The following is a 21,725-nucleotide window of genomic DNA, read 5'->3' as shown; positions in this document are numbered from 1 at the left end:
GTTTCTATGATTCAATGGAAAAAAATATTTCATGAGAAAGTAGAACAAGGGGTATGTCACAGTGACTCACCTACTGTTCAAGTACATCTCGGTCAACTGTCATCCTCTAATAAAAATAAAAACTTTATTGAGGGTGAATAAATATACAGTAAAAGAGATCCCTAGACAATAAAAAAGAGGTGGGAAAAAATCACACATTCAAGAAGTTGGGAAAGTGATAAGCACAACATTGAGAAAGCAGTTAAAATGACTGACCTCACAAATGATGAAAACTACATTCCTCAATCTCTATTGTGTCATTAAAAAGTAAAATAATATCAAACTCTGTTCACTCAGTCTTCAAAATTGAATGGTTTACAAAGGAAATACCAATGTAGCACGTAAATAAGAAAATAGTTTAGAATCTACTTGTAACTCTGCTATAATAGTGTAAAATACAAACACATTTGCTATTCAGCATTGAATAAGCAATAAAAACATTACTGCAAAATAGTTAGCCAACTTTATATTTCCATTTAGGTAAAACATTTAGAATGACATTTCTCAGCTGCTGTGTAACACCACAGTAATGTCTTAGAATAATGGAATACAACTTTTTACATGTAAAAAAGGAAAACACTAAAATTTGGTTCATTGTTACAGTTATGCACGGAATGTGAATTCATAGGTAGCTAACAGAAATTCTGAGAATTTGCTTACATCTTTAAATAATGTCAATTGAAATACAGTTCATATATAGATCACTATTTCCAGTAATTTGGACAGAATGCTACCTGACTTACTTCAATATTTTTTCTTTTTTACTTCTCTGAATAATCTCAGCTATAGTTTTATGTGTTCCCATGTGTTCATGTTTTCATTATTTAACTAACAATAATTTTCCAAAAAAATTGTATTGAGCAGCAGAAAGTTTATGAGACATGTTATAAGGAATAATAGCGATAGCTGTATTTGGTATTTTCATTTTGTTATTTTCACTGGCACTATAATAATGTTGCTATCAAATATTGATTATCACAGGAATGTATACATCAGTTAGAGATGTCTGTTTCCCAAGATAAGAATTATCTCTGAAAATTCTCTTTCATTTGTCAAAGCAAATACCTATAAATATTTTTCCTAGCATCCTTGTAAAATCTGTTTACTGTTTACAAAAGGACTTCAATTAAAAATAGCAATAACTTAGAAACTAGTATGTTGCAACTAACCATTTCTACTCTGTAATATGCTTTAAGATGCTATGTGGAATATCAGATAAAGCTTGGTGTCTTTAAAAGCTAACCTTCAGTAGATCTCTGAATATTATGTTCTTAATGTTAAACATTTTATTGCTAAGTAAATGTAATTAACATGTCTATCTAAAAAAATCGCTGCACATCCACTGTAGCAGACTAAGTTTTAATCATTTTGGCATATGTATTCTAAAATATTTTGGCATATGTATTCTAAAATATAATCTAACAAAATTGAAACTAGAAAAATTACAACTTTTGCAGTGCATTCAATTTGTCATCTCAGAGCATCTCAAGGTAGCTGAGAAGGAACTTCACAATCTGTCACTCCTCTACCTGGCATGAGAACTTCACAAATCTCTCACTTCTCTACCTGGCATGATCTTTCCTATTTCTCACCCTCCCTCTTTATTCATTTTCATATCACAGCTTCTACATAACTTCCACAACTACACTTTACCTCACACCCCAGAGTAGCTTAGGTCCTTCTTTTGTCCTGGTGAATAATTTGGGGGAACATTTATACCAGTAATTAAATATCATAAAAATTATCTGTCCATGCATTTGTCAAATTTAGGTCTCTTGTTCTAACCGCAAGCTTCATGAGGGCAAGGAGTTCCTAATTCCCAAATAGGCAAATTTTCTCATATCTTTATCCATTCTTGATTTTCTGTAATTTTTCAACAAGGGAGTCTTGTTCTTTACCCTGTTCCTTAGAAATCATATGACTTGGCCAAGAATTTAGATGGAACTTTACCTTGAGGAAGCATATTTTTAACAGCCCAGGTAATTCAGATGCACAACATACTTTGGAATTATTGACTTGAGTGGTAAAACCACTGCCTGCTCAAAATATATGTTCACTACTGGTCTCATTCCATCATATAAGATCTCAAATTCTTATCATTAGGACCTTTTGATTAGATTAGTTATAAAGAAGTGGGTACTATTTTCAAAAAGGCATTTTTTGAAAGGTAAAATTTTTACTACGTATCATCTTAGGTATTATATAAGATAGAGAGGAGCACTAACTTTCTTCCCTAGTTTTTAACCATTGGCTCATTTGGAAGATTTTTTTTCATTAAGATAATTTTAACTATGAGAGCAAGGAGAATCTATTTATGAAAAAAATTGGAATTTGGGCGGGTAAGTTTTGATGGAAAAGCAAGCATTAGTAAGTAGATGCAATGACCAGGGAAAACTGACCCACAGAGGCATCCCACTTAGAAACTGGGGCAACCCAGAGAGCCCTAGCCAAGCTGCTTTGGTGAAATTCTTTGGTAGAGGTTAAAACATGGAGAGACCTGCAAAAAGAGAAGAGGGATTTGAAGACTTTATTATTTTGAAAAGAAAGAGAGCAATGCAGGGAAAAGTCTCCCTTCCTAGCAGTGTCTAAGCACATTCTGCCCTTAACATTCACAGGCTATGGCCTAGCTTGAAGATGGGGAAACTTGAAAGAAAGAAAGATGAAAAAAAAAAGATACTCCACAAACCCGTACGACACTTCCAGGCCTACCCTTCGTGGAAATAGGAATTCCTTTTACAGAAAAAAAAAATTTTCTTTAAATATGCAATGTATAAAACATAAAATGCAAATCCTAATCCCAAATATATCTTTCAGAAGTTATATTCTTAGCATAATATATGTCTAACTTGGTAAGGTATCAATGTAAAGTGGCCTTAGTAGTAAAGTTGATTTTATTTGGGTTAGGGAAAGGTATGTTTAAATATTCAATATGAAAGCTACTAACATTGGGGAACAGCATCTTGTCCAATTATGTAGGAACCTGTACAATAGCCTGATCTCATTAAAAGTTAATCCTTAATATTGTAAAAAAGTGCTGAACATTTACATAAACACAATCTGCTTCAAAGCTCATGTTAATGTCTATTCTTAAAAATGTAAAAGTTGAAAAACACAGTCATGACATATATCAGTTAACGTTCAAACCAAATTTTAAGCCTTAAAAATTCCCATGGAAAAACATGACTGTTTTTTACAGAGTACTGATGACTTCAGAAAATAAAAAGCATTTTATGCCTGATTTCACTGAATGTAAATCTGATGTTGCTAGCTTCTTTTATACCATGACAATGAAATCTCTGTATAATGCTGGTATGGTACACAACTGATACCCACGACTAGAGGAGTTTTTACATTGTTTCATCCTATATGTGTGTTTCTTGAAATGTTATAGAATCAAAGTATATCAATATCCACTATTATATTTACCATCTTCCTCAGTCAGTATACTTATGGGAGCACTCCGAACTCCTTCACCTTTGAGTGTACTGGCAGACACCTCAATGATATATTGGGTATATTTCTTCAGTCCTAAAGAGAAATAAAATAGGTAAGTTGAAACTTACAAAATATCATTTAATAATATGCAAGAGGCAAACTATGAAATGGCTCTCAACACAATCTTCCAAAAATAAAAACTAAGTGAAAATGTCATTCTTTGGCAATAGTAGCTCTTATTTATGAAGACAAAATGATATAGGATAATGTGGAAAAGGATGCATCTACAGTATTATTTCATGTGACTTGCAATAAACTCCTAGCTTATTTAACCAAAAAGACAAAACTGTAATACCCTGCATGAAAATAATCTCAAACTATCAACATTAAGCTAGTATTTGTGGCTACTCTGACATTATAAATGCAAATATCCAATATTAGATTTGTTCTTTTACCTTTAATGTTTTGGGTTAAAGAGGTTGTATTTATAGTTCTATCCTCATTTCCATTACTTCTCTTGAGATAAATTGTATATTTTTGTATGATTCCATTGGGACTACTTGGGGGAAGGAATGATAGCTCAATCTCTCCAGAAGAAATATTTTTGTAAGTGATATTTTCTGGTGCACTATCAGGCACTGAAAGAAACAAAAATATAGATACATAAAACAATTCCATTCTAAAAATCTATTCTGCTGAAATTGTCACTGAAGTGCACTAGGTTATTTACATGTGAATCTTCACTAGAATGTAATTGTAATAAACATCCTGAATGAAGTAAGGTATAAATAAATTATAGTACTTACAACTGTATAAGAAAAATTTTCATTCAAAAGAAAATGCTACTATGATTCCACAGAAAAACAGTTATAAGATGATACGTTTACTAAAATACTTGGAACTATAGGAACCTATCTTGCACTGAAGAACACACAGATGCAAGAAAGAGAATTTTAAAACACTTAAAACTTGACTCTACTCCTCATTAATAATAATATGAAAAAAGATCAGTAGGTTAGTTTTGGTCGACAGCAAGGTCTATGACAAGTCAAGGAGCCCCTCCTAGATGTGAGGTTGCATATTATGACCTGGCAGCAAAACCACCTCCCAAGAATATGGGATATCATTAAGTAAAACACTAGTTTTCTGTATCTAACAACATTTTTATATTGAACACATTATGCATAAAATGGTTTTCTATGTATATTTGAGTACAAAACTATATACAAGATTCCAATTCTGGTAAAATGTTGGAACAGTTACCCTAAACTGAGTGAATATCTTACTTAAAATAACAAAAACTCTGTATAACATTAAAATAAATTTTCTTTAAGAAGTTGTGGTGCTGAAAAGAAAGTTAGAATCCAGTGGTGACTGGCCAAAAAAAGTCACAGGAAAACAAACAAGCAAACAAAATGCAAAGACAGAAATCCTGAGAAGGAAGCTGGTACTAAAGCCAGTTTTGCCTTGCCATAGACTGGGTAATCCTGGTGCCTTTGCGTTTGTATAATAACATATGTGTAGTGTGTCAGAGAAAGACTATAAAGCCCTGGGGCCAGCTGAAAGATGAGCGATATCCCTGCAGAAAGACCTGAAACCCCCAAAGAATGCAACTTTAACCAGGGTTATTATATTGAACAATTTTAGGCGATACTTTAGATTCTTCTGCATGTGCCATGGAAGTCTACGTGAATGGTAACTCCTGGTCTTGTGCAATGTGATGCATTCATTCTCAGGGAATGGGAAGTGAGAAATAAATCTACCATGTAGAGAGGACAGAAAGGAAACCTTTTTTCGTTGTTGCCACTCCTCTGGGTGGATAGACAGAAAAGAAATAAATAATATGCTGTTTTGGAATTAAAAGCCTATCCCTATGTTCATATGTTGACTAAATCCATGATATCTATATGTACCCTGAAGAAACCTCCACTTCAGAATTTAAATTAAAATAAAACTGTAGTCCTTAGCTGCTATTACTCCTAAGCAACTAGAAGTAAATAAAAATACTTGCTAGAGGAACTCAACTTCAACACAAACCACATAAATTTCTCGCAGCTAAAGTTTCAAAGAATATGAGCTCACTGATAAAATCGTTAAACACACAAGCAAATCAGATATCAATAGTGAAAGTCAGCAAAGAAAAAAACACACGCACACACACATACACAGTAGTTAGATTTTGAGATTCCAGATATTGAAATAAAATAGAAATGTTTAATATGTTTCAAGAAATCAAACATATTTTAAAATATGAGCAAAGAATTATTTAAATAATGGTAAATAACATTAAATAAACAACCAAGTTTGAAAGAGAACAAGATAGACCTTCTGGAACAGAACAAAATAACTAAAACTAAAAATCTCTTGAGGTATTAAAGAGCAGATTAGATAAAGAAGAAGAAAACTTTAGTGAAAAGGATGATAGTATTGAAGAAATTATCAAGAATGTAGATCAAAGAAGACAGTTATGGAAAATATAAAATGGCAGTTGAGATATAGATGATATCCAGAGGGGGTCTAAAATAATAGAGAAAATGAAGAAGAAATATTTAAAGGGATAATGGCTGAGGCTCATCAAAATTATTCAAAGATATCAAACATCAGATCAAATAATTTCAGTAAATCCCAAGCAGAAATTTTTAAACCATATTTAGACATATCATTGTGAAAATACAGAACACCAAAAAAGAAACCATCTTAACAGTACCAGAAAGAAAACAAATCACCTACATAGGAATGACAATTAGACTGACAATCAACATCAACTGAAAAACAACTGGAATTCCACACCCAGAAAAATAAAGAGTAGCAAACTAAAAACATATTCAGACAATAAAAAAAATTGAGGGATAATGCCATCAACACATCCTCAGTAAATGAAATTGTAGACAATGTACTTTAGGTAGAAAACTATTTACCACAGATGAAAAATCAGAGTGGTCAAGATAATGGTTTAAAAATTGAGTACACAGAACAATAACATAAATAATTAACTTGGAAAGTTAAACAATATAAACTAAATAGGTAAATATTATTGCCATTCAAGAGTCCTGTTACAAGACTCTTTTCTTTCAAATGAAAGAAATTAAACTTTTTTATTAGTATTCTAAATTGAATGGATATAAAAATTACTAATAATAAATTTAGTAGATAAATAATATTCAGAAGCCTTAAAAATGTAGATACAGTGTCCCTCCCCTTGATTGTTACCAGTTATTGGGTTATGGTGTCAAGGCACACTTAATAGGAAACACTAATTTAAGAATATTGATACTTTTAAAACTTTGAGAGGATTGCAATGCAATGCATAGTTTGATGTAGCAATATAATTCCACTATCCTTTCTATCCGAAACATGCTAAATCTTCTCTAGTGTTTCCCCAGGCCAACCTGTTACATTGAGAAAAATCCTCAGCAACTACCCTCAATGCTTTCTTAACTTTCTAGCTGTAAGTGAAATCTTGGACCTGCTGAGAAATACTACTACAGTTTAGCCCTCTGGGGTATCATGTTTGTTTTTCTCCCATAGTCCCACTAACCATAGGGCGTAGGAGTTAGGCAGTTGCATTTATTACTCCTTTTTTCTTCCTGAAGAACCACAGATCCTTTGAAGCCCCATTCCATTAGATACCATCACGTGCTACCCCTCTTTAAGACAGACAACTGGTAATACCTCTGTTACTTCTCTGAACATCTTAAAGATGCTATCACTTTGATAACTGACTTCTTCCCTACTACTCAGAGAGGTCAACATCCATGCAAATGATCTATCCAGTTCCCTGGACTGTGTATTTCTTTATCTCTATAATTCCAATAATCTTTTCCCCCACCTTACTTTACCCCATGGCAACACCTAAGACTTTGTCATTACCAATAACTGCCAATATTCCTCTCTTTGACAACTGACTGCTATCTTTCCAGCTTACTGACTCTTGTACTTTGAATCCAACAATTCTCTGACCCTCATCAAATCTTCACTGTGTATCATCTCTCTTATGCCTTCATTTCCCTACATGCTCAGGCTAGAGTCCACAGTCACTGTAATCACTTCCTAGCAATATCCATCAGTTTCTTCTGTTTCTATTTTACTTTCCTGGGAAAATTACAATTGGAATTAAACAAAACTCTGCTAGCTTCACATGCCCAATGTAATAGCTGAAAATGGCTGAATAAAACACAATTCTATGCTGACTAGTTCCACTTAAATTTATAACATCAAATCTCAAATGGATCCTTTTCCTTTCCTGATAGCTAATGTTTTGTTTTAGTTAATTCAGTCTCCTACTCTTTAAAGTATGTTTTCACCACGTTCTCTCTTCACAAACCTCTGATATGCGCTCCCCCTCTTTATTTGAAGCTAATAAACTTGCTTTTCATTCCATGGCAAAAATAAAAACACTGAGAAGAGAGCTAAATTATCATCTGACTTCAAATTTTCCCTTAACTGCCTTCCCTCTTTCCTCCTTTCCAAGCTCTATCCCTCCACGTCTGCACTGGATTTCACTCCTTCTGCCTATTCAGAGACTTTACACTTGAAGTTAGTCAGAGATACATGTGAACACACATACACTGTAATATACATTCTGGTGTTTAAAAAGTCTTATTTTGATTGCACTTGCTCCTTCAGCTGTTACTCAAGTCTACTCTCCACTTCTTATCAAAATTCCTCAAAATTTGCCATTCCTCATTTTCTACATTTTTTTTTTGCCTATCATACGCTGTTAATCTCACTTCATTTTTCTCCATTTTTTTTTTTCTGTAAAATCTACTCCTGTGAAGTCACCAGTGACCTCCATTCTTGCCAAACACTGGTCAATTGTATGCCCCATCTTACTCTACTTGTCAGCAGCATTTAACATAGGGAATAAACTCCTTCTACTTGAAAATCTTTATTCACTTGGCTTTGAAGGCACTATCTTCTTCTGGTTTTCCTTCTATTTCCAGTGACTTCTGCTTTGTCCTTGATTAGCTCTTCTTCTTCTCGAAGTCTATGTGTCGTATTGCCTACGACATAGCTGTAAGCTTCTTAACGTCTCCCCCTGTTGTCCAGTGATATGACTATCCTCATCCCTTGATTGAATACCAAAGATATGGTGAGGCTCCAAATTATATATTCAGCTCTGGATCTTTTCCCTGAGCTTTAAACTTATTTATCTAACTGCCTTCATAATGGCACTTGGATATTTCAAACATGTTGCAAACAGAACTCCTGGATGTTCTCCATATTGACCTCTTCCCTGGACTTCCCCATCTAAGTAAATGGCACTACCACTCATCCAGATACTCAGACAAACAATCTAATAGTTTATCTTGATTTTTCTCTTTACTTCAACATCCAACATATTCAGCAGCAATCTTTGAAAACTATAAATTATATAATGTTCCTATTTCATAATTCTCCAAAAGCTCCTCATTAAAATTAAACTCCAAAGTTCCTAGAATGGCACCCAAGAATCTCATGATCCACCTCTGCCTCTCACCTCATCTGTGAATTCTCTACCCCAGCTCACACTGTTCAAGTGACAGAAATGCCCTGCTCTTCCCCAACTTCACGGTTTTTTTCCTCTACAAGAAGTTGGCAATTGCTATTCTTCCTCTGGAACACTTTTCATCCTTATCCTCATCTTATTTAATCCTATACCTCATTAATATCACTGGGCAAATATAGCCTCTCAGTGAGGCCTTTCCTCAGTCCTCCATCTCAAATAGCCCACTCACTACTCTTCCTTCCTCTCTTCTATCCTTGATATTTTTCACTTAGTAAAACTTACCATTACCAAAAATCACAAATTTGTTTACTGATTTATTTTCTAATTTCTAATTTTCTGATTGTCTCATGTCAAGTTTCAGGAAGGTAGAAATTGATTGTGTCTTGTTTACTGCTACAGCTATACTAGCTAGTATGGTGGTAGAACATAATATGGAATCCATAAAAGCTGTTCAGTGAATGAATCAATATATTTAATATGATACAGAATATATTAAAAAGGAGAGAAACTCACAGGTAAGGAACAGATAGATATAAGATTGGGTTGAAAAACTCTTTAATTACAAAAAGGGAATTTGTGATGCTATGCTTGAATTTTATAGCTCAGTGTAACTTCTGATTTTGAAAATTTCCCATTAGATTTACGTTTTCTCTCTGCAGTTGTCTGCCTACCACCAGTAGTCAGTGTGTAAATATGCGTTACTGACCCAAGGCTGATATCCTTTGAATTTTTATTCATTTACCCTTAGGGAATAACTAGTGCTGGATCATCAGGTAGATAAAGCAAGACAGACTCAATGACTTACTGATTTTGAAGAGTAATGATGCACTTAGAATTTTCTGAAATAGCATACAGTGTCCCCCAATTGTAGAAATATTTTATAAAGTAGATAACTGATGAATAAAAAGAATGATTATAATCAGCTGGAATAAGCTAAACCTATTAAAATTCCAAAACAAAAAAAATACATAGTCCATGATGATAGTAAAAAAGGGAAGTTACCTTGAATCTGCCAAAAGACTATTGTTTGGCATATATAGCTTTAATGCATGCAGACAAATTTTAAAATGTTATTCATTAATACAAATAAATTTATGGGGGTCTACACAAAATTTTGGTCAACATCTAAGTTATTATCCACTCATAGTTGTTGCCCCGAATCAGACAAGGTGTTTTGTTAAAGGTTTACTGTAAAGATGGTTATGTCTTAAAAAGGAAAGGGAATATGTATAGATCATCAAAAGAGTAATTTGTAATGGGAACTTCTCAAAGTAGTATTTATGATTATTACACCCTAAGTATGAGAAAATAAAAACTAATCTTGAGCTTATTGGAAAGCTGCACAGTCTATGATTAAAACACACACACACACACACACGGAGATACACACACACACACACACACACACACACATACACACAGAATCAATCTTGTATTGATCTTTCCTGCTTGAACACAAGGGTGTTTTACTTCCAAGCATTAGTAAACTCTATTTCTCTTAAAAAGATAAGGCATTTAACCAAATAATTTACTCCTATTTTTAATTAGTAATATTAACACATCACTGAATTAACACATCACTCTATTTCTCATGAAACAATATTGAAGAGTGGACCCATAATTTTTTACATGAGTAGAAGGTATAATTACTGTATTTAATAAGATTATTTTGAGCCTAAACACAGAAAAATAGTTTTCTCTTGAGCTCATCTTGCTTCAAATGACACTTGAGACCCTACTTAACATTCTAGCTTCCTCTTTTGCCAAAGGAGCTAAAGTGGGTAGTTTAATAGTAACAAACATAATCTAGGAAAAGTCACTAATGTAGATTCCATTGTCTTCCATTTTCATCCAGGTGGAAAATGCACAGACTTGAGACTACCCTAACTTAGGACAGAGAACCAGATATTAGGAAGATGGGCAATAAACCCTATACTCTTATTGTTAGGCCTGGCTAGGGAGCCATGGGATATGTTGGTTTCTCCTTCTCTTTGTTTTTTTAGCCATCTCAAGAGCCTATTAAATGAGGCCTGTAATGGGGGTCAGGAGGCCTATAGTCAAGCCCCAACTTTACTTCTCATGTACTGTAACTTATGAGTCCTTTTACCCAAATGGTCCTAGGTCTCCTCACTTAAAAAATAAAGGGTTCTGCATGTTTTCTAAGATACTTTCCAAAATTAAAATTCTCATTTTAAACTAAATCTCAAAATTTATATTCACTTCAAGTTTATTGTCCCTGCCTTTGAATTAAACTCATACAAACAGACAATAAAACAGAAAATAAAATTACAGTTTCAATACTAAGTAAAAGATTATGTGCATGTAATAATCAGAAAACAAACAAATTGCTTTATAATTCATCATTCAAATAAGGTGTTCTTGATGCTGTGGCCACTTAAATGAAATACTTGATAAGCATTCATAAAAATGGTTATTATTTCATATCACAATAGAATCTTTCAAAGTTATTACTTTCCTCTCCATGCTGAGCAGAAGCCTAATGACAAAATATCAGTGTAACAATGAACAGAGAGATCTTAGATATAGTTTATAATTTACCAGCTTTGTTGATGACTTCCAAAACAGCATGTGCTGTGAAGGGGAAATTGGTTTTACAGTCAGATGGGTTTGGATTCCAATTCCAGCTCATCACTTTCTAGCTGGTGCCATTAGGCAATTAAACACCCATCAACTAATAAAACTTAAGGAGGGAAGGAAATCCTTTTCTTCTACACTGCTTTAGCCCCAGTAGGGCCTGGTATATTATAAATATTTTTTGAATGAATGAACCTCTCAAACCCTCCATTTTTCATTAGACTCAGTTTTCTGTGAAGATAACAATAATGTATTGCTTTAGTTTAGAATTTTTAAAAGACAATTTCTGTGAAACCTATTAGCAGGGCCTGTGACCCTTAATAGGTGCTAAAAATATGCTTGTTTCATTGCCTTGATCCACTGCAAAATAAAACCGAGTCATTAAAGAGCAGACATTTTTCTCAAAAATACTTATCTTAGGTACAATATCTACAAAAGCAATGAAACATGCCAATATATGGATTAATATCAATTAAATGTCACTTCAAGGCTCTTGATAATGTAAAATGCTCCTTTCATTACTTTCTTATTCCTGCGCTTTCAACTACTGCCATTATCTATGGGCTCTTTTGTATCATCTCATTGTATTCATTTCTGTGAATAGTCTCAACAGGATACTTTTCTACAAAAGCTACTTTACTAGATTTCTAGATCCTCAAGGTCAAGACAGAAATTCGTATATAGTATCTGGCTGAACTATATGAAATTGCTGATATTTGGCCATTTGTGACCTATAAAAATTGTCATTTCATGTGGTTCCACCAGTAGCTAGTCAGTAAATATTTATTGTTTTAAATGTACAATTAAAATAGTAACTTTATATTTAGTTATTAATTCTCAAAATACATTGTAGAATTGGCCTAATAGTTATGCCACCAATATATAATTGTAACACAATATAAATAACAAAATAAGATTAACAGACAAATTGTCTTACTCTAGTTTCACCAAAACTAAAACACAAGTAATTCCTTGCTTGTATTACTTCCTTTAGATGGGATATCCTCTCCCAACCCATCCAGCAACCTCTATAACAGGGGTCCCCAATCCCAGCGCCACGGACTAGTACCAGCCGGTGGCCTGTTAGGAACTGGGCCACACAGCAGGTGAGCATCATAAAGCTTCTGTATTTATAGCTACTTCCTATCGCCTGAATTACTGCCTGAGCTCTTCCTCCTGTCAGATCAGTGTTGACATTAGAGTTTCATAGGAGCGCAAACCCTATTGTGAATTGCCCATGCAAGGGATCTATGTTGTGTGCTTCTTATGAGAATTTAATGCCTGATGATCTGTCATTGTCTGCCATTACCCCCCAGATAGGACCATCTAGTTGCAGGAAAACAAGCTCAGGGCTCCCACTGATTCTACATTATGGTGAGTTGTATAACGATTTGATTATATGTTACAATGTAATAATAATAGAAATAAAGTGCACAACAAATGTAATGTGCTTGAATCATCCAGAAACCAATCCCACTCCCCTCCCTAGTCCAGGGAAAAATTGTCTTCCATGAAACTGGTCCCCAGTGCCAAAAAGGTTGGGGACCCCTGCTCTATAACATCCTTCTGCCCATTCCAACCTCCTCATTAAGATCCAGGCCAAATGCTGTCTCCTCCGTAAGTCTTCTCTAGGCATGCCATTTTTGTGCTCCCACTCTGCACCACTATCTATATACATACCTCATTAGAATCTCAGAATCTATTCCTATGAGTGTGTCTCGCTTTTACCTAATTCGAAAGCAAGTAGCCATTCAACCTAAAATTTATAAGTACATTGAAAGAATCCCTGGTCTCTCAAGGTCTTTTCATTTGAAAATTCACAGATTTTTATTAGAAGTTCCCTTATATAAATCAGACTTAAAAATTTGTACAATAAACCTTTTCCTGCACTTATGTCTGAAAAAGAAAATTAATTTCTGGATTATACAAAACAAAATAATGAGGGATTTTAGGTTATGTAAAATGTAAACAACATGGCGATTATCAGCTATGCTTACTATATCACTGTGTATTATTAAAAAAACAAAGCAAAACAAAAGCTCACCAGTCTCCGAAGTCCTTACAGAGAGTAAAGAAGATACCTGATTGCCATGACCAAATCTGGTATAAGACCTTACAGAAATGTTATAGAGGGTGTGAGGTCTTAAGTTCCTTAATATTATGTCTGTTGTTGATGTGTTCTTCATATATAAAGTGTCTATATTTTTATATAGCACTTCATAAGCAGTAATGATCCCATTGGGTTTTTCGGGTGGTGACCACTTCAACCTTATTTCATCTGCGGTAACATCAATTACTTCAACATCTTGAGGTGATGATTCCGGTTCTAGGGGAAGAAAAGAAAATTTTTAGTACCTATATTTTTATTGATGTTTGTTGCTTTAGACCCTAGAGGTAGCATGAAGTGAAGGCAGTGAGCATGTACAACCACTTTTTTAAAAAAATTAAAACTGTAATTGATATTCTTACCATCTTCTGAAGTTCTCACAAAGATGTCATTTTCTTCAGACAAAGAACTTTCTCCAACGTGGGTTGAGGCTGCCACTCTCATTTTGTATTTTGTGTATTTCTTTAACCCTAAAAGGACAAGAGACAAACTGTTTAATGTCCTTAAAATAATATTCTTGGGATTGGTGCCATTTAATATAAGGCCAGTAAGAAGAATTTATATGGGGGACTAGATATCTATATTGCTTCCAAATAATTGCAGTCTCCTCAAATTCTTGGGCTTATAGGCCTTTCCATGTTGGTGACTTCAAGTTCTTTCCTAAAATATTAAGGCAATAATTTAAAGTTGCAAAAGTAACTTTTTGGCACACTGCAGGGGGTATAGTTGACTTGGCACAAATACCATGTCAGCTGATTTTTGCATATGAGTTATTTTGATAAACCAGATACAGTATTCCTTAAGTAAATTTCTATGAAGCTTGTGATCTGATGCTTTTTACTTCATTGTGGGTAAATCTAGTTAAAGAAAAACACATTTAATCAAGTTACGTATGCAGGTATTTTAAAAAGATATTCATGGTGACACAAAACAACAAAACATGAAGTGACATAGCATGTGTTCTATAGTATATAAGGCACAGGGAGATGGGCATATTTTCCACCAGAATAGAAATGTAAAACGGACAACAACAACAACAACAAAAAAAAAAACATTGTTTTCTACCTGTTATGAGAAAGCTGTTATCTATAGTAGTTATCTGGAATGCTCTGTTTGTATCCAGTTCCATTGCATAAATCGTATAGTGAGTTATTTTTCCATTGGGATATTCTGGAGGATCCCAATATAACAAAATAGATGAAGAACTAATATTTTTATAGTTTATAATTTTAATAGAGCTTGGCACTTAAAAAGAAGAATGAACATATGAATGAAAAAAAAATTATCACAATGTACAACAGCAATATTTGCAGTTAATTGTTTCAAAGGAAATACATCCTTACCTTGCTCACGTGTCCTAACACTGAGAACTGTTGGTGGTCCTTCTCCCATGATGGTGAAAGCAGATACACTAATCATGTGCTCAGTGAAAGGTACAAGTCTCCTGATAACATAAGACAGCTGTTCAGCTGCAATGTCAGTAATATACTGATTCCTTGTAATTACTGTTTGAATTCAGTAATAAGAGAAAAAAGGAAAGGTGTTTGGCTTCACAATCAAAATTATTTTTTTCTTAGACTATAAAATCTTAAACCTGACTTCTCCTTATTCATTAATCTCTCCATGCATACCTCTATTAAAGGTAGATGTGTAATAATAGTAAACATAAAAGTATTAATTTTAGAGATCGTATTGAATATTACTATTAATTTCTGAGTACCTCCCAATAATAACCACAAACATTTTGTGTTCATAATATAATTTTGCTAGTTTTTACACATTACTCTGAAACATGACATTAGTGTTTTTAAGAAAACATAACTTTCTTAAAGAGACTGGTTAGGAATGTTTTCTGAAAAGAAAGAGTAGGCAATAATATATAATTGAAATATTATAAATCAATACCAGGATTTAGTAGAAGAGTTAAAGAAATATATAATTGAGATATTATAAATCAATACCAGGTTTTAGTAGAAGAGCTAAATAAATAAAGAGTTTTATTTGGACTGAAATTTCACCATACATTCAGTAAACCAAATAATTCTTTAAAGCAAGCATGCTTGGATAACCAACAAATAAATATTCCAGAAGGATTTTAAATGTTAGATCTTCACTTTATTTAGAATTTGTGCTTCTAAAACTCTTAAGTAGCAATTAGGCCAAACTTGAGATATTTAAGGGAACGTCTGCATCAGAAATCACGGGACTCTTAATTTTCAGTGTTGCCCTCCTGTCTTCTTTGCACAAGAAAAATGGATCACTAAGTGAAATATAAACATCTATTGAATGGAATGTGATTTTTTTTTACTAATTCTACCACAAATAGAATAACACTTTTAATCTTGAATGGGACAAATACCAAATTAAAGAAAAGGTAACAAAATATTCTTCTCATTTAACATTTTAGAAAAACTAGAGAGATAATATGTGTCAGGTGAGTATTTTTAATTTGCCATATATGACATTCTCCTTTTAGAAACTGTAAGAGCCACTGACACTGAAGAGCAAGTGTATACACTAATGACATCACCACATCGTTGGGGTCACCTACACCTGTTTATCACACCATGCACTAGAGTTGTAACTTTCTGACCTATTTACCTTTAGTGACATTTGAAAACCTATTAGTCAAAAGCTGTAGAGAATGTGAGGCCTGTAAATGATGTGAAGATATGTTAATCCCTTCCCATCACACCTGCTTTGGCAACTGTAATAACTGATTGTCTATGCAGCTTGGCCAGAGACTCTAGGGTGCTACTTTCTCCAGGAAGAAGGTCAAATGGGTTAGGAGGGGCCAGCTTCTGCCTGTGTGGCATTTCCATTTGTTGCATGAGGTTTTCCGACTGCTAAAAAAAAAATCTGACTCCAGCCCAAGGACCATTAATAATATGGCTGAACTCTAAGCTAAGGTTCATTTCTGTGCTAGCTAGCACTGGTGGTTTAAATGCACTTTATAGAAAATCAAAATTCTACCTACCAACTGGCGAAGTCTGGTCTTCAGCTCTATTCCTTGCAGGAAAGTTATTATCTGGATGACTGTTATATATAAATGTAGCAAGTGAGTGAAGGTCAGATGACATCTCTGCTGAACCCTCATATAATCCTACCATTGGCTCTACTATGTTCACAATTTCTGGAGCCATGGGGTCATTTATATACTGTAATTAAAAGTATATATTTTAAAAGACTGTGACAGTTACACTTCATGACTTTAATCAAGTATTAGTTTTAAAAAACATAACTTTGGAATCATGCTGTTATAAAAGATAACATATTTCCACGACCACTGTCTTCTTTATTCTTTCATTCTCCGGCTACTAATACCCTGAATCATTGTAACACATTGTGATCATTGTATTTCCTAAGAGAACAATACTGTATTTTGGGAAGAAACAGATTTTGCTCTGACCTGAGTTAGTTTCTTTATGATAAGATAAGACGTCCTCATGCAAAGGTTTCATGACTGAGATATTGTAACTGCTCACCCCCAAATGGTAAGTGTTCTAGGCATACTGATGTATTATAATGTGTTTTGCTTCTCTAATTACCTGTCCTCATTTGTATACCATATGTGAGAGGTCTACATGCCTGCTTGATATACATCAATGATAATAGTTTATAATAGAGTGAAGTTACATACCAGAATAAAACTACATGGTAATATTAATAGTTTTCACACAGGATTCATGGCATACCTGTCAAGACTCTGGACCTAAGGAATATTTAAAGTAACTGCAATTGTTCCTAGATCCTATAATGTAATTCACACATGTTAAGTTCACCAAAATGGCAAATACTGAGGTGAAAACATCAGGAACAAATTATGGATGAATACAGTAGAGGTTTTCATTGAGCTAACAAGATGATTCTCATTTCTTCATCCCCACTAGCATAATTGATTGAAACAAAATGGCAAAAAGGTGTTTTGGCCAAATAATATTGGATATTTGTGTAGAATGTTGACTTTGGAAATAAGACTACGCATAAATCAAAGAAAATGTTGCTTTGTTGGAGTCTAATCAGAACATACCTAATCAACATAGGATGTGAAGATAATCAAGGAAATCTGAATGTGTTCTAGGTATTAAATGATACCAGGATGGTATTAGTAATTTTGTTCATTGTGGTTATGGCATTATTTTATGGGTGGAAATGTCCATGGTTTTTAGAAATTCGTGCTTAGGCACATAGGAACAAAATGATGTTAAGTCTGGAATTTATTTAAAAACCGGAGGCAAGAATGGCAGCCTATTGATGATTACTGAATCCAGGTGGCAGGTATATGGAGGCTTATTAGACTCTTTTCTGTACTTTTAAACCTGTTTGAAATTTTCCAAAATAAAATAGTTTTGAAAAAAAGAATATGCTGAAAAATCTACTCTCTTTTACTAAATTTTTTCAAGTTCTGCTTCAAAACTTACCTCCAAAACCCCTTTTTTTAAAAAAAATTCTATTCCTCATCAATTCCAGGCTCTTTTATCCTCAGAGTTTATATTAATTCATAATATAGGTTTCAGTTGTTTATAAGTTTTGGTATATCTGTCTTTTAATTATCTTACATGTTTTGGAGTTGTCTTCATTCAGAGAGCCAAAAACAGGTTTTCTAGGCTTTAGGAATATCAAAGCACTTAATATTTTCCAAAAAAGAAAGTAGGTGCTCAGGAAAAAGTTCAGTAAAGCAAGAAATTTTATGGCATTTCAGTTAACTATCTACAATGGCAAGTTACTTAAATATTAACTCTTCTGAAAGATAAAAGAATGGAGAAATGAGTCAAAAAATCTTCAGTCCTCCAAATATTTACAAAATGCAATTGTGTAAATCTTGTTACAACTCTACCCAGAAAAGTGCTGTCATGAAAAGCAACAGGTTTCCCATAAAAGCTACTTTTTAAAAGTTGTGATAAAGAACTATGGATAGGGAACTCTATATGGGTTTGATCCTATGTCCTCGTATGGGACAAAATAAAGGTCTTCTATCTTAACAATAGCTCACTTCAGCACTGCCTCCACAGGGAAATTAGGGAGGGCAGGAATCACAAACACATAACTCAGAGAAGCTCTGGTGTTGCAGTCAATACTTTATGCCCAAACCACACAGCTGTTTCCACTATCAATCAGTCACCCTTTGAAAATCTACGGTGTACAAAGCACTATAGAATGAACTATAGTGAGGTAGCACAAAGAATTTCCCCCTCAACTATGGTTTTCCATTAAATCTCTCAATATTTTCTATCCCATGTAAGACAAATTATTGAGAGTTAAAGCATAGCATCCCATCAATCACATATGTTAAGCATCTCTGCTGACAAACTACCATTTCAAAGTGAGAGTTGACCTGAATGCTTTTGACTATGTGAATGACTCCCAAATTCTGATATTCTGACATTAGAAATACCCTCCATAACTTGGACAATGATTTGAACATTGGCTTTGTAACAACCCAGAATGTTATTACTAAGTGTGTCATGTTGCGAATATTTCTCACAGTTAACCTCTTAAGAAAAGACATTAGGTTAGATGTTAAGTTTTCATAATGAGAAAAAAAGTAATAATATTAAAAGCAAAAATGTTAGGAAAGAATTTGGACTGAAGAGAGTAGTGGGAAGGGGCAGAGAGAAGCAGCAGTAGAAATCAGAGAAATAGGAGGGAAAAGAGTCCATTGCAACACCTGAAAATTCGCATCTCACTGATTTAATACAGGGTTCTCAACCTCAGCACTACTGACATTCTGAATTAGATATTTTTCTGTTGCGGGGGCTGTCCTGTACATTGTAGGATGTTTAGCAGCTTCCCTGGCCCCCACCTACCTCAGTTGTGACAATGAACATATCTTCAAAGATTAACACGTGTCTCTTGGAGAGCAAAACTGCCCCTGGTTGAGCACCATTGAGTTAGGGAATGTCACAATTTGTCAACATGAAAGGCCTTGCATATGCTGCCCAGGAATTCTTGGAATTTATGTGAAAGAATTAGGAGTCTTCAGAGATAAATTCCTATTCCACCTGAATAAACCAACTTGATTTTACATGTAATAATCTTCATTATAGTGAATGTGATTGTATTTTCTAAAAAACCCTATCATATCTATCAGTTTGGGGTCACTGGAGGTCTGCTGAATTGAATTAATGAAGTGTCTGACTTATTCTTAAGAAATGCTTCTATATTTTAATGTAGACTAAAACATGATTTGTACTGTTATCAAGAAGTGGTAAAAAGAAAAATTTTTTTAATTAGCATATGCTTGGAAATCTTCTAAAGGATACCGTATCATTCAACACATTATTCAGGTGAACAAATCTTTAAGTCCTGACTCCGTTTATGTTCCTAATGCTGAATAAAATAAACCTATCTTGAGACATTCCTAAACTACTCTTGGGTTCTGTCCTCAGCCTCATTCCTAGCAACCAGCCAAGCACTTAGCACAAGACTTTCTTCTTACATTCACCAATGACAAACGTTGATATTCTCAAGGAATATGTTGGATGAAAAGATGCATCTATATCAATCTCAGAAGTCTGTAATACTAGGCAGCAATATGTCCATTGAAGAAAAATGTCTCAGGTTTCTAATAGAACAAGTACCGGATGGGATCTGACTGTGAAGTTCAAGCAAAGAGCAGTCCACGGAAATGACTTCAGGGTTTTTTAGACTTCAGTCTCAGTGGAATGAGGCTCCCAATGAAATGATTTTTTTTTTTTTATTTCACTGTTTTGAAAGAAGGAAGAAATTTACATTGAAGGAGAAAATAATCATGCTCAATTTGGCTCCATTCGAACTCCATACAGAATATTGTGTTCAGCTGAGTAAGAGGATCCTTGACAAACTGGAAAATATGCACAGGAATATAATCCATGATATGAAGGACGCAGAAGCCATGACTAATAAAAACTAAGGATATTAAGTCTTCGGAAAACTCTGACCATTATCTTCAATGAGAAAGAGTTAAATCATTGTTTATTATTGTTGTTACTGCAAAAGCTAACATTTTAAGCTACTGTGTGTTACAGAGTGTTAAACACTTTTACTCATATGATCTTGCTTTATTGTCCCCCAAAGAGATAGATGATTTCTATCTCCATTTTACAGTCATCTGTTCAAGTTCACAAAACTAGTGACAGCAGAGGTAGGATTGGAACATTTTTCCTGGCTCCAAAGCTCATGTTCATAACCACTAGAATCTACTGTGTTGGTCTAGAGAGGAGACTTAGGACGAACTGATGAAAATTAAAAGACAAATATTTCAATTCAAAGTAAAGAACACTGTAGTTTCTTATTCATCTATGGGTTTCTGTGCCTAACAAGAGTGCCTAAAACCTCATGATTACTTAAGAAATAGATGCTTATGGGACCATAACAAAGAATACTTCAAAGCTTATAGTATAGGAGCTACTTTTGCAGTGGTAGATATCCTATAATAGCTGATCAAATATTTTAGCGGAGGTTGGATTCACATCATTTATTAGGAATGTCATAGATCAGATTCATATAGAAGTGTGGAAGTTGAAATAAAAGATCTCAACCCTGAGACTCATTTTGCTAATGTAATTTTCAAATATTTGTTTAAATATTAAAAGTAAAATCTTATACATATTTCAGCTTGTTTAAATAATCCATATTTATTCAGAAACAAACAGATCATGGGATTCACTGGAAAAAAATTCAATAAGGGTAATGAGATCAAATCATGCCTAGCATAGGAGGGTTATATTATATTTTTAAGTTTAATCATCATGTTATATGTACATGGCTACAAAAAAAAGATGATGAAGGATTTATAATGAAAATAACAACACCCTGTTTATACCCTCCCTACCTCTTACTTCCCAGAAGCAACACTTTAAACCACTCCTGTTTTCAGTTCTTATGGTGTTTACTTCTAAAACACTAAATAATATGTGTATACTGCTCTGTTAATACTCATTTATTTTAGAATCTATTGATTTTCTGCAATGATAGTGAAGAGTTAGGTTAATTAAATACATAGATACCTTCATCATCTGTTCTCAATTCTTATTCGGTTACTTTCATAATGTAAACAATATATTTAAATCTGGAAGGATT

The 21,725-nt window shown here is 33.8% G+C and overlaps 1 protein-coding gene across 1 annotated transcript in view; it reads right to left on the bottom strand.

The window, feature by feature from the left end:
• PTPRQ (protein tyrosine phosphatase receptor type Q) overlaps positions 1 to 21,725 on the bottom strand; it is a 213,369-nt gene that overhangs the window by 166,067 nt on the left and 25,577 nt on the right. The window contains exons 10-16 of the mRNA XM_055236614.1: positions 16,642 to 16,822; positions 15,008 to 15,169; positions 14,730 to 14,909; positions 14,027 to 14,134; positions 13,602 to 13,883; positions 3,930 to 4,112; positions 3,466 to 3,567 (exon numbers count right to left, since the gene is read on the bottom strand). Coding sequence (XP_055092589.1) covers positions 3,466 to 3,567; positions 3,930 to 4,112; positions 13,602 to 13,883; positions 14,027 to 14,134; positions 14,730 to 14,909; positions 15,008 to 15,169; positions 16,642 to 16,822 — 1,198 coding nt within the window. The remainder of the gene's footprint in view (positions 1 to 3,465; positions 3,568 to 3,929; positions 4,113 to 13,601; positions 13,884 to 14,026; positions 14,135 to 14,729; positions 14,910 to 15,007; positions 15,170 to 16,641; positions 16,823 to 21,725) is intronic.

This window comes from Symphalangus syndactylus, chromosome 13, assembly GCF_028878055.3.
Source record: "Symphalangus syndactylus isolate Jambi chromosome 13, NHGRI_mSymSyn1-v2.1_pri, whole genome shotgun sequence".
NCBI lineage: Eukaryota > Metazoa > Chordata > Mammalia > Primates > Hylobatidae > Symphalangus > Symphalangus syndactylus.
Note: the sequence above shows the minus strand (reverse complement) of the source record. Positions and strands in the feature narration are given on the sequence as shown.